This window comes from Odontesthes bonariensis, chromosome 1, assembly GCF_027942865.1.
Source record: "Odontesthes bonariensis isolate fOdoBon6 chromosome 1, fOdoBon6.hap1, whole genome shotgun sequence".
In the NCBI taxonomy this organism is placed as follows: domain Eukaryota; kingdom Metazoa; phylum Chordata; class Actinopteri; order Atheriniformes; family Atherinopsidae; genus Odontesthes; species Odontesthes bonariensis.
In genome coordinates this window covers 34,091,923-34,104,056 of record NC_134506.1, presented here as the reverse complement: position 1 = coordinate 34,104,056, position 12,134 = coordinate 34,091,923, and the positions used below count along the sequence as shown (strand labels likewise).

Genomic DNA, 12,134 nt, shown 5'->3' with positions numbered 1-12,134 from the left:
ACTTTTAAACAACGTTACACTCATAGTGTACACCTTCAAAAATAACGTGCTTGATTCTTCTTCCAATATTTTTTTATATCAAAGGGTTGAAACTGTTCTGTACCTCTGTGGCAGCTTCTACGTTCAGCTCTGTGTTCAGTTATGAGTTTTTCCCCTTGAATATATTGTTATCTGTTGATAAATTGGATACCTATCTCTGCTCATACTTAAAATTAGTATCTCTTCCAAAACAATACAATCAAAACATCACTTTCCTTGCTCAGCACTTTCTGGTAAAAGCCTCCATTACATCACTTGTTTGGATGAACAAATAAAAGCTGTAAATACTGACTGATCTGATAAAGATGAATAAAAAAGTACCTATATATATATATATATATATATATATATACTTATTGATTTACTTATTTATTAATTTTGGATAATGATGCTCTGTTTGTTGTCATGTTATATAGCAGAGTGATGTTTTGCCAGGTAGAAAAGAAACGCAATTTGAAAGCATTGAGTATGCAGGTTTCGTGGCGCACTGATTCCACCCTCCTCGTTGTGGCTGGGCAGGGAGAGCCAGGACAGAGAAGCCCTGGGGCCAGGAGCCTGGGAGGTCATCTCATCCACCAGTGTCACACTCTAATTCATCTGTCAGGGCCTGCATAAGAGCAACATCCACACACGCACCTGGACCTTTGCACAAACACACGCTGCTGAACGGGAGCATAACAACTTTCCCACACACCCACACACAGCAGGATGGTGAGGTGACAGTAACTTACTTTAGCTGCTTTCAAAAGGATCTCTCTCTCCTGCTCGTCCTTCCTCTGCTTCTCAATTCTCTCGAGTTGCTCGAAGAAGCGAAGCTGCGAGCGGACGTCTGCAGACTGCTCGTAGCACTCATCGTCCTGACAAGCGTACAGAGAGGAAATTACTGCAATGGTAAAATCTTCAAGTTGTATTAGGAGACTGCTTCTGAGGTTTGACAATTAATTTGAAATACTTTAAGGCATGCCTCGATCCAGATATACAATACAAACTGAAATTATGACAGAATGGGTGCAGAATATTTTATGTTAATGATAAAACAAGACTGTATATAAAGAGAGATCTGGTTCGTCAACATGTATGTCATGAAAATAACAGCAGACAATCAATCATTTCTGTTGTCTATAATCAGTAAGAAGTAGTCCCTTTGAGTGATGCGCCATGCGTTAAAGAGAGCACATTCAATCACTAAATCAAGACTAAGGTTTCAAAGACTCTGTTGTACAAGATTTTAAAAGCTGAATACAGTCAAATAAAAATAAGCAAATTCTTAGAAATAAAAGGAAATAAACAAGGAAAAGGTTTGGTTTTTGCCCTTTACAAAAAGACCAATTATTATTTTCTAACAATTCACTGGTAAAGTAAGAAATAATTTCAGTATCATTTTGCAGTAAATGTCAGTAATCGGATTACTTTGTATTAGATTATGCCAAAAAAAGCAGCCGCTGAGCTAAAGATGTGTCAAAGTGACGGAGCATAGTCAGAGTGGGCCTCATGCAAGAACATTTTCGTATTTTTATTCTAAATTCTCTCACTTTCTTCGTACGAAGGTCTCGTACGAACACGCCACGTCAGATTCAACAAACGCTCTTAACTTTGGAAAAAGCGTGTAAACGACCTGCGTAAATGATGAATCCCACCTGTGCGTATTTAAGTTCACGTGCACGAGGATAGTGAATTTGCATACTCCACGCCCAAAATTAAACCATATTAGGAGCTGTGCTTCCTCTCTCCTGTGCCAGGAAATGTTGAGTGTTGAGTCATGAAAATGGCATCAATGTGCAAAAAGAACAACTTTACAGGCTCTGAGATTGAAGTTCTGCTTGCAGAGATCCAAAAAGGAAAATCTGTAATTTTTAGCAGTGTCAGCAGTGGAATTACGGGACCTGCTAAAGCGAAGAAATGGGAAGCAATTGCGAGTGCTGTTCATTCATTGTCACCTGTAGTTTGTAATGTCACAGAAATAAAAAAAAAAGAAATGGTTTAATATGAAAATAGCTTTAAAAAAAACAAAACGTCTCGCCATGGCCTGGCGCTCAATGACTGCAACTAAAGCCGTGTAATCAGTTGTTGCCTCATCATGATGGCACTTTGATGGGGCGGTCCATGAGGGGGGTCTTCTGGCACCACACCTTCCGGTCTGCCTGGGCTGGTTCAGGTAGTAGGAGACCCTCGTTCATGGCAATATTGTGCAAATCTGGCATGCCTTCTCTGGGCTATAAAGCAGTTTGCCCCACGCTGTATCGAGACACACCCACCTGGCCTTCAGCTCAGTGCGCTCCACGACAGCACGGGTGTTTTGATGCGTATATGTGTCTCGTGCTTCAATTATGTTTGGCAGTCCAGCCACGGGATGAAAGTCCCTCTTAATTTGTACTTGTTGGACAGCGGTGTATGGGAATCTGATGTACCATGGGTGATAAACTGATGAGAGCTTTGATGACCAAGGGGAACGCACGACTCACAGAGGACTGGGACATACCCGATCTGTCTCCAATCTCGCTCTGAAAGGTTCAAGTGGCCAAAAATCCAAGGGTGGTGAGGACCTGGACGTTTGGTGGAATCGGGTTTGATCGGCGTGTTTCTCTCTGGAGTTGTGGCTCTAGCAAGCTGCATATTTGCAACAGCACAGTCCTTGGCAGTCTTAATCGCGATGTCAACCATTCGTCTGTCTCCACATGGGTATCTACACGGTCTCTTCCAAGAGCTTGATGCGCTAAGGCATCCAAAAGTACCAAGTCAGCCGCTGGTTATGCTTCCCATTGACCTTGTTATATACAGATTCAAATTAACCTTCAATTAGAGCATAATTTTAGTCAAACAGAATAATGTCAGCGTCATTATGGGGTATAATGTATATTTGCTTCAAAGTAATTAAATATACAATCCATTAGTCAAGCAAACTTGATTGGAATAAGAGCGGACTATTTTACGAAACTCCTACGACAGCTCTGGATCACTCGTAATTCTGTTCGTACATGAAAGAAAATGTAAAATACGAAAAGATTGGTGAATGCGCAAATTTTCTTAAATCACTCGTACGCACAGTTTAAGAACAAATCTGTGCGTACGAACGGCTGTTGCATGAGGTCCATTGAGTGCAGCTTAAGAATGAGCTGAAACTTGCTGTGAAGCTCTATAAAGCTGCATGTACTTTAAGCCAATGAGCGACACAGTATCCCGTTTCTTTTACATTTTACTTTCACGACTATAAAAACACTGATTATGGTTTTAAACTTTGAAAAAAAGTTTCGGATACTTCATTTACACATTTTTCCCACATCAGATGTACTCTCTCTTCCGCACACTGACAGTTTGGTGTGGTGACAAACAATCTCAATTTTGCTAAAAAAACAAACAAACAAACAACAAAAGCACAGCAGACAGGGACCAACATTACAATCTATGGTTAGAATCAATGATTATAATGAATAAACTGATAGGTAGCTTTGCTTAAAAACATTAAACTACCTTCAGCACACATTTGGTTGAACAAAGAACCCAACTTTAAGACACATCGGAAGTGAAACACTACCAGCCGGGACAATTCTACACACCTTAACACACTAACTTTTCTATTTACAGTCATGGCTTCTCTTTGTCGCCTTACCTCCCATGTGGGAAATGGAAAGGCAAGAGGAAAAACAACTTTTGTAGGTCATCAAAAGTTAATAGGATAATTGCTTATTTCTCATGTTTGTGTGTGCGACTGTATGCTTCTGATGCAGCTCGGCTCTAGTCTTGATTTCTTCATCACTCTCTCCACGTCTTCCATCCGTGTGTATCAGGTCTTTGTGTGTGTTTCCACGAGTGGATGAGAGACGCTGAGTGGCACAGAGCGCGACAACACATCAGAGGAGGCTCTTCACCAGCACTCGCCCTCCCCCCCTTCCCTTTCTCTCATCCAGCTTGCCTCCTCTTTGTTGCCACGCTGAGCCTGCACTCTTGCCGTAGCTCCTGCCGAAGCCCGGCTCCTCTTTAAGGCAGCTTTGAGCTTTAATTTTTTTTCTCTCATTCTCTTTTTTCTTTCCGCTGATGTCAACAGAGTGGCTTCACAGATCTTCGTGCCTCTCTCGAACCCACCTCATTTAGAAAACCACAAAAAAGAACGGAAAGAAGCAGCACAACACAGGATGGGGACAGCGGTGGCAGAGCTCGTCCTACCTCCTACTCTTCCTGCCGTCTTGGCATCAAGGAAAGCACATTTTCAAAGTTTCCCCCCTTTCTCATAACATTTTCAAAGTGTCCCCCCTTTCTATTGCCACAACAACATATTGTTGTGGCAATAGATTGTCTTTAATGTCGACCAATTAAATGTGGTTGTATAGTTACGTTCATTGGCAACGAGAGGTAAAGTCACCAATAATGAGAAAAGTACGCAGGTGTATGTGGATGCTATGTGGATGACTGACTGAAAACTCACAGCTCTTGTGTTCTGTAATAACTTGAGGGCATTAAAAGAGTTTTCGCATGAACTTTTATGCATTTATGCTGGTGGTACACTTGCATTTTTGTTTGGGACTTAATGTGTGTTTGTGTGTGAATGTTGGTGCATACAAACACGTTTGTGCCCTTCTGTGTGGGTGTGCTGCAAAGACTGAATGAAGTTGCCTGCTCTGGTGTTTCCAAAATCCGACATTATTCAAATGTTAATTGAGTAAATAAAACAATATTGACTGAAATTCTGTCACAGTTTCGAGCAGTGTCGCCTAACAACAACAAGGTTGCTTGTTCACTTGAATCTTAGTAGCAATTTTTCTGTGTTTCTGTGAGTTTACATGTTCCCCCTGTACCAGAATGTTTTTTTTTCCCCAGTACTCCACTATCCAAAAACACGAATGTTAGATTGAGCGGTGATTCTAAATGGACCATTGGATAGAGTGTGCATGGTTGTTTGTCTTGTGTGTCTCCGTGTTGGCCTTGTGATAGACTGGTGACGTGTCCAGGCCAGCCTTGATGACATTTAAATAAACAGTAAGGCACTGTCTGCATGCTAGGATGTAAGTCTTGTTTTTTTCTCCTAAGAATTTCTTTTGTATTTCTGCCTTTGACAGACAAAAATATGAAGAAAGACGGGAAAAATGGATAGGTGGAGCTGAAGCAAAACAAATCAGGGACTCCCCTGGTGTTGGCATTTAAGCCATAATGGTGTGGTTTGCAGCAGATGCTTCTAAACTGCACGTTTTGATCCTCTCCTGCCTCAACACGAAAATCTTGGCTGATTAAATATGATCTGATGTTTTATTTTGTCGTGTTGATTTAGCTACCTCAGTCAATTGTTTTAAAGTCCAACTGTTAACACATATACAACATGCTGACTATGTATGGTATAATGATGCTACCTGTACTCTTTATTTTCCAGTAATATGTTATCCTAAATTCTTTCCACATCCCACATATGTTAAATGTGTTAAGCATCTGTGCAGCTTTGTTTATTCACAGAATTCATTGAACACCGAAGACCACGTACCAGCCGGGCTGTTGCATCACTACATGACTCATACAACTTAATGTGAATACAGGACACATATCTTGGTCAAAGATGCTGGGATTTAGTACAGTTCTAAGACACTTATGCTGGAGCAGTTTGAAAGTCTGTGATGCACAGGCTCTGTGTAGGAGTGTGTGTTCAGTCTCACTGCACACTACTTGCCATGCTTTTAACAGTCTCGTCTGCACTCTCCCATACAGTGATGTGGCTTAACCAAAAAAAAGAAAAGAAAAACTCAGACTGTATGGAAAAGAGAGATACAGCCGCTGGGTCTGAATAATGAAGCCAATACATAAGTGCATTTGACCTGAATCGTTCTGCCAGGAGAGGCAAATGTTGCTAAAAGGAGACACTGTGACATGCGGAGGAGCGAGGAGAACCACAAACCTTGCAATTGGTGAACAACATCACTCTCCCACATGACAGCTTGTATCCAATGTCTAGTTTCCAAAAAGCTAAACTTGAGGCTTCAAAACAGTGAGTCACAAACCAACAGGTGGAGTCATAGTAGCTATGTCCTGCTTATATATACAACAGTCTGAACATAGTCTGGACACAAAAGTAGTTTTTCAATCCCCTCTTTTCTTTTTTAATACTTATGTAAACCATGAAAAAAAACGAAAGCAAATTCTATATTTTTTGTACAGCGCAATAAGCCAACAAAGAAACAACCCGTGAATGTCAAGAACACCACGTGCAGTTGGGACATTGTTTATGATAATGTATTTATTTGGGCTTTTGCAGATAGGAACAAAAATGATGAAGTTAAGGAGAGGGGTTGTATCCTGAGAATACATACAGTTTCTCAGATGAAAATCATTTACAAGTCAAAGAGCTTTTTTCTAAAAACCTCTCACAGTTATGAGACGAAAACTACAATATTCATCTTTTTTATTAGGTCAAAAAGGACCCCTATCACTTAACCTTGTATAACCAGACTATAACCAGATAAATCCAGACCGCTACACACAAGTTACTGGTGAGGTACATCATAATAGCATATGGGTGCATCTGTGACTAAAGAGTACATAGAAAAGATAAGAGCTGCATCCAGATGTAAAAAGTGAGCCTAATGGCCAGCAGTGGGCCACACATGTGGTAATAAAAATAAATTCAATTGTATAGAGATCTATGAAGAAAAATGACCAAACCTCTTGCTTTATTATGAAGTTTATGGTCTCAATTACTATTTGCAGGTCTTCCTTCATACACTGTGGTATTCATTCTATACACAATGTTTCCATTTAAAGTTAAATAAGCAAAGAAAGCCCATGTCATTTCCAAGGTCAGACCTAGATCTGTTTACATATCACTTTCAACGCAGTAAAACTCTGAGCAGCATGAAGTAACATTAGGGTTAGTCACAAGTAGAGGTGGGCTAATTGGTTTTCAGGGATCTCCCGCAAATTACATCATTAGATAATTATATAAGTAATATATAAACAGCATTGTACAAACTGTCCAACAGTGTTTTGCTGTGCATGAGCCAAATATACAAAAATAAATAATTCTGAAGGTTTGCTACCACATTATAAATATCTACCCTGCGTTTCTCAGTCACATTGCAGACAGCAAAGAGGCAGTAGGATTGGCAGTAAACCAAGATGAAGTGAAAGATAACATTTTTACAAACACGTGTCTTACACAATCACAGCTTCCCTTGTCAGGCTAATAAATTACAATGGCAACATGACATACATCTTTAAAAAGCTACTGTCGATATTTACTCAGATGTTTGCACCTGAAAGATGTGGATAGAGGGATTTTCGAGCACATGTTAAATATTTTAGAGGACAGGTAATCGCTTCATGCTTAGATGGTCTGTATTGTAACAACGACAAACAAACTGCACCTCTGCTGTTAGTTACAGTTACAGTGCTCCTGATAATCAACAGGTCTGCTTGTCTGAGACTCGACAGCTCCTGTTAGACTACTTTGGTCATTGCTCAATTGAGCTGTGTTTTTAGATCAGCACAGTTTCAGGACCTTTTCCGCTGAGCTGGACACTCAAATAGGCGCTATCTAAAATTTGCAACCACAAGCTAATTATCTCGGCTTAGTAAATGTGTGCTTCAGTGATTTTCTGATGCAGTCAGGAATTTGAAAGCTGGTGTATCTGGAGCACTGTAGCATTAATAAGTACTGACTGTCTTTACAACTGGAGCTTTGAGTTCAGGACACCTTTAATATTTGTGTGTACTGTGTGTATGTGTGTATGTGTGTGTGTGTAAGTGTATTCTTTACCTTACAGGAGTCCAGTCTGTGCTGTGCAATAATAGAAACTTTTTCTACCACAGTCCGAAGTCGTGACTGTGTGGCGTGTGAGATGAATGTAACTGCCTCCATGGGGACTTCTGTCACTCCAAACTTCTTTGCTGTCAAGGATACATGTACAAATATATGATTAGTATAGGATACAACTTTTTCCACCAGTACATCATAAGCGTCAAACAGACACCACTCTTTGGCCCTGTTCAAACTCGTGCAAACATGCGTCCTGACTTACTGGATCATAAGTGGACAGCTCTTGTGTAACACTTAGGTAACACTTACACCGTCAGCTGTTGGCTGAGCACCAAACGGGAAATCTGTGGGTCTACTAAGGTTTCTATTAAATCACAAATGAATAAAAGTGATCAAACTATATCCTTTTGCATTTAGGCTATAGCGGGGTTTTTTCCCCAATTATTTCAGTAAACATAAGAGAAATAAAACCGGAAAATAAATGCTTTCAGGTGTTGCACTTGCACTCGCAGCTGCTTTCACTGTCAAAGAAATTATCAAAAAGATGTTTTCTGTGGGCATACGGGCAACTAAAATGGCAACATTTGATCACTGTCTAAATGCACAGACCAATGGCTGACTTATTGGTTTTCTGTCAGTTATGACAATCCGACATATAGTATTCTACATCAATCAGAAAATTTCACTGTGGTTACAAATACATCAACATAGAATCCGGGCTTTTGCCTGACAACGTGTAAAAATGACATAAATCTGATCAGCCAGGGCGCATGTTGGCACCAAGTGTAAACAGGGTCTTTTATACAACAGGAACAGTCAGTACTTTTGTTTGTCATTGGTAATTATAGATTTCTTCTATGAACTTTATCAGAAATGCATTTTATGATCATGTAATACAACCTTTGTTCATTTACTGTGAGATTAAAAAATCATCATCACTGCACTTTTTTTAATTTTAATGGAAGCAACCACAAATCAGGTAGAAAATAATTGTTTTCTGACATACAAGCATGCAAAAAAAATAAATAAATAAATAAACTGTCAATAGACAGTAGAGATTCTGAATTGTTCAGAATACAAACATCCAGATTTACACACACACTCTCAGAGGAAATGTAGAAATTAGTATGTGCGATTAGAGTGGACTCATTACACAGAAAATTTCATTTATTTCAGTCTTAGTGCAGACTGGTTTTACCAGCTAAGCCCCTTCAAGTGTATAAACGACATTGACCAACTCTTTTCCTGGAAGAATAATTTAGTTTCCTTGGAGCAAAACTCATCTGAAGTCATAACAAAAGAGAGGAGGACAGACTTTGGTAGGGTTACTATCTGTTTCCAACTTCCTTTTAAATTATTCCATTAACATAATTTTCTCTCTGGCACCCTTTTAAGTAAACCACACCGATTATTTAAATCAGCTGAACAATACATACACTCCTCACCCGCTCAAGCTTTGAAATAGATGGAGGGAGCCCTGTTAGCCTTTTAATTACAGTGGCAATACATGTAGCAATGTCACAAGGTCACAGAGAAGCGCTAATAGGCTTCTGCTCCTTAAAAATATAGTCTTTCGAGGACATTAATATTTCAGAAAAAGTTTAAGGGACTCAGACGAAGGGAGCTAAAAAAAACAGTTTTCCACTCGTACTGATTCTAATCGTTATTCTTCACCTAGAAAAGGAACAGACTAATGATCTGCACAGCTCTATTTTTTTGGGTATGAGACAGTAAAGATAACAGGAATGGCATGCAGTAAAAGTTGTAACATTTCCAATTACACAGACAATTTTACCCACACTGTTCCACAGACTGGTCTGTATTTTCTGACACACTTGGGACAAGGATCTTGGCAATCATGGTTGCTCCATGCCTTTGGCTTGGATAGAAATATTTAATCACTTACATAGATTACATTTGGTATAGACTTCCCCGTAGTTTCACTCTGTAACGTGCAATGGCTATCATTAGTGAAAGTGAACTTTAGAAAATGTTGAATTGGATGGAGCTTGAATGTGGGACTCTTGTGTGTCAGGTGGCCATTTCAAAAGCGACCAACACTATTTTCATAAGCGTAGAAAACAAAGTCAGATTGTTGTCATTTAACATGAAACTGCACTGTTTTGCAGTGGAGATCACCATTGAACACTGAGGAGTGAGACTGCTTTGTAGTTTTAAAATGATGGCACACTTTGTGACACATCGAGGCTGTGCTGCCATGGCAGTAAATGGGTGAGTTATGTGTGGGCTGCACATAGTAGCTGTAGAAACTAAACAGTAGAGCGCTTGAATCTTATTGACAGAGTTTTTCGGGAGACAAACTCTCCAATCTCAATATGAGCTGCAATGACACAGTGGTGTTGTACAGATTCAGCTTGTCCACAATAATTAATACAACTGAAGAAGCATTATTTCTCTTTCCTGCTGAATTTTGCTGACTGTCCAATGTTAAGATGTCTTGTTAAGTTTGCCCCTGCCAGGCTTTTCTTCATCTACTTGCCTTCAGCAAGTTTGTTCCTGACATAAAGTATGCTCAGCTCCCTCTGCTTTACCAACTCACACATAACTTTTGAAACCGAAAATGTTGCTTTCTTTACCATTATCAAAACAACTGTTTCTCCATAGTCTTTCCAAAGTGAAAGAGGGGCTTTGCGCAGTTCATGCACGTGGAACAATAGCATTTACTTCATTAAGTATAAACGTGTCATTGTGATCTTATATAACCAAGGGCTGAGCATCGTGGACAAAGCAGCCCTGCTCCGGAGGAATACAACAGGTGCAGAAGCCCAAACAGTATCCTCTAGAGAATAAAATGATTATTATTGGTAGTTATCAGTTTGGATGTGTAAATGTGATAACATTTGCACAGGTGGAATAACTGCAGGGATAGAATAAGAGGATATAAAGAACAAGTTCACAGTGAGGTAATCAGTCTCATTGTTAGGACCTGACATCCAAATCTACAGACATGAACGTTGCACACATTAAAATTCTCTTTCAAAGAAACATAAAGACACCAAGATGGATATCTAGCTGTTTTTCCTCTGTTTTAGAATTTATTTTGAGTGTATGGAAAGGTTACCGTGCATTGGTATTTATTTGTACTCATCAGCCAAGTTCAAAATGTAACCTTGAAAAGCCACTTATTGTGTGAAAGTACAATAAATTAGTTACAATAATTGCCACTGTTTATAATTCACAGCCAGGCTTCTGCAAATATTCTTGCATGCAATCTAAAATCACACGTTAGAGCAGCTTCTCTGCTTGGTTCATCTGTGTGGGATCTCTGTCATGCCTGGGGAACGGCATTACTACACTTACAGGAACTGTCAATCCGGGACTTCATATGCTCTCTTATTGGTTCTTTTTGTAATTCATTAAGAGAAACATACCAAACAAATTGAGAGAAAAATTGAAATAGTTTTTTTATTCTCATTTACACTGTATACAAAAAATAGAAATGTTGAAAATCTTCTGTTATTAAATTAAGTCTGACGGTTTGAGCTCAAGTCAGAGCACTTCATACATAGTTTCACAGATTTATTGAGGTGCATTATCAACCATTTAAATGTTTAGCATTATGGAAGAACTAACAGTTGTGAGAAGGCGAGGGCGAGCCTCATGACAGGACAGTTGAAGAGAGACAGGAAGCAGGGGGCAGAGAGAGGGGGAATGACATGCAGCAAAGGGCCGTCCGATTTGGGACTCGAACCGGGGCCAGCTGCAGCGAAGACTGTAGCCTCTGTACATGGGGCTTACCAGGTCTGTCCAGCTGTCATTCCTGCCAACGGATCAAACTGACCACCAGATTTCTCTTTCTGTTTTCGCCTACTGGTTTGTCCATGAGATCTGTAAGCAGTGGCTTTCTCATTGGAGCCATGCCACACACATTGTTCTTTAGTGTTCTCCTAATGAAGAACATTCACATTTGCAAATGCGAGACAGTCTCATTGCTTAGAAGTTACCCAAAGTCTGTTTGTGTCCTTCAGATGATTACAGAACTTTACTCTTGAAGTGATCTTTGTTGGTCAACAACTCCTAAGGAGGGTAGCAATGCTGTCAATTTTTCACCATTTATACATAATCTGTCTGACTACGGACTGACTTATTGAACACCTGAAGTTCTTCAGGGATGGTTTTGTAACAATTCCAGCCAGATGAGCAACAACAGCTATCTTACTAAAGTGCTTCATAATCTCCTCTCTTCTCACCATGATACACTTCCACTATGTTATAGAGCGTTGTACACTGTGTTATATATGTTGTAAAGCCCAGACTTTAAGTAAAACAGGACATCAACCCCATGCTGATCGTCATTTTGATTGCAAAAACCCTGGCTCTATTTTGACCTAAAAATCAACTG

General features: G+C 39.7%; 1 protein-coding gene across 5 annotated transcripts in view; it reads right to left on the bottom strand.

Annotated features, from left to right (window-relative positions):
- LOC142379814 (transcription initiation factor TFIID subunit 4) overlaps positions 1-12,134 on the bottom strand; it is an 88,422-nt gene that overhangs the window by 40,953 nt on the left and 35,335 nt on the right. For all 5 annotated transcript variants that reach the window (XM_075465109.1, XM_075465118.1, XM_075465127.1 and 2 more), the window contains 2 exons: positions 7,772-7,902; positions 771-896 (listed from right to left, as the gene is read on the bottom strand). In XM_075465109.1, coding sequence (XP_075321224.1) covers positions 771-896; positions 7,772-7,902 — 257 coding nt within the window. The remainder of the gene's footprint in view (positions 1-770; positions 897-7,771; positions 7,903-12,134) is intronic.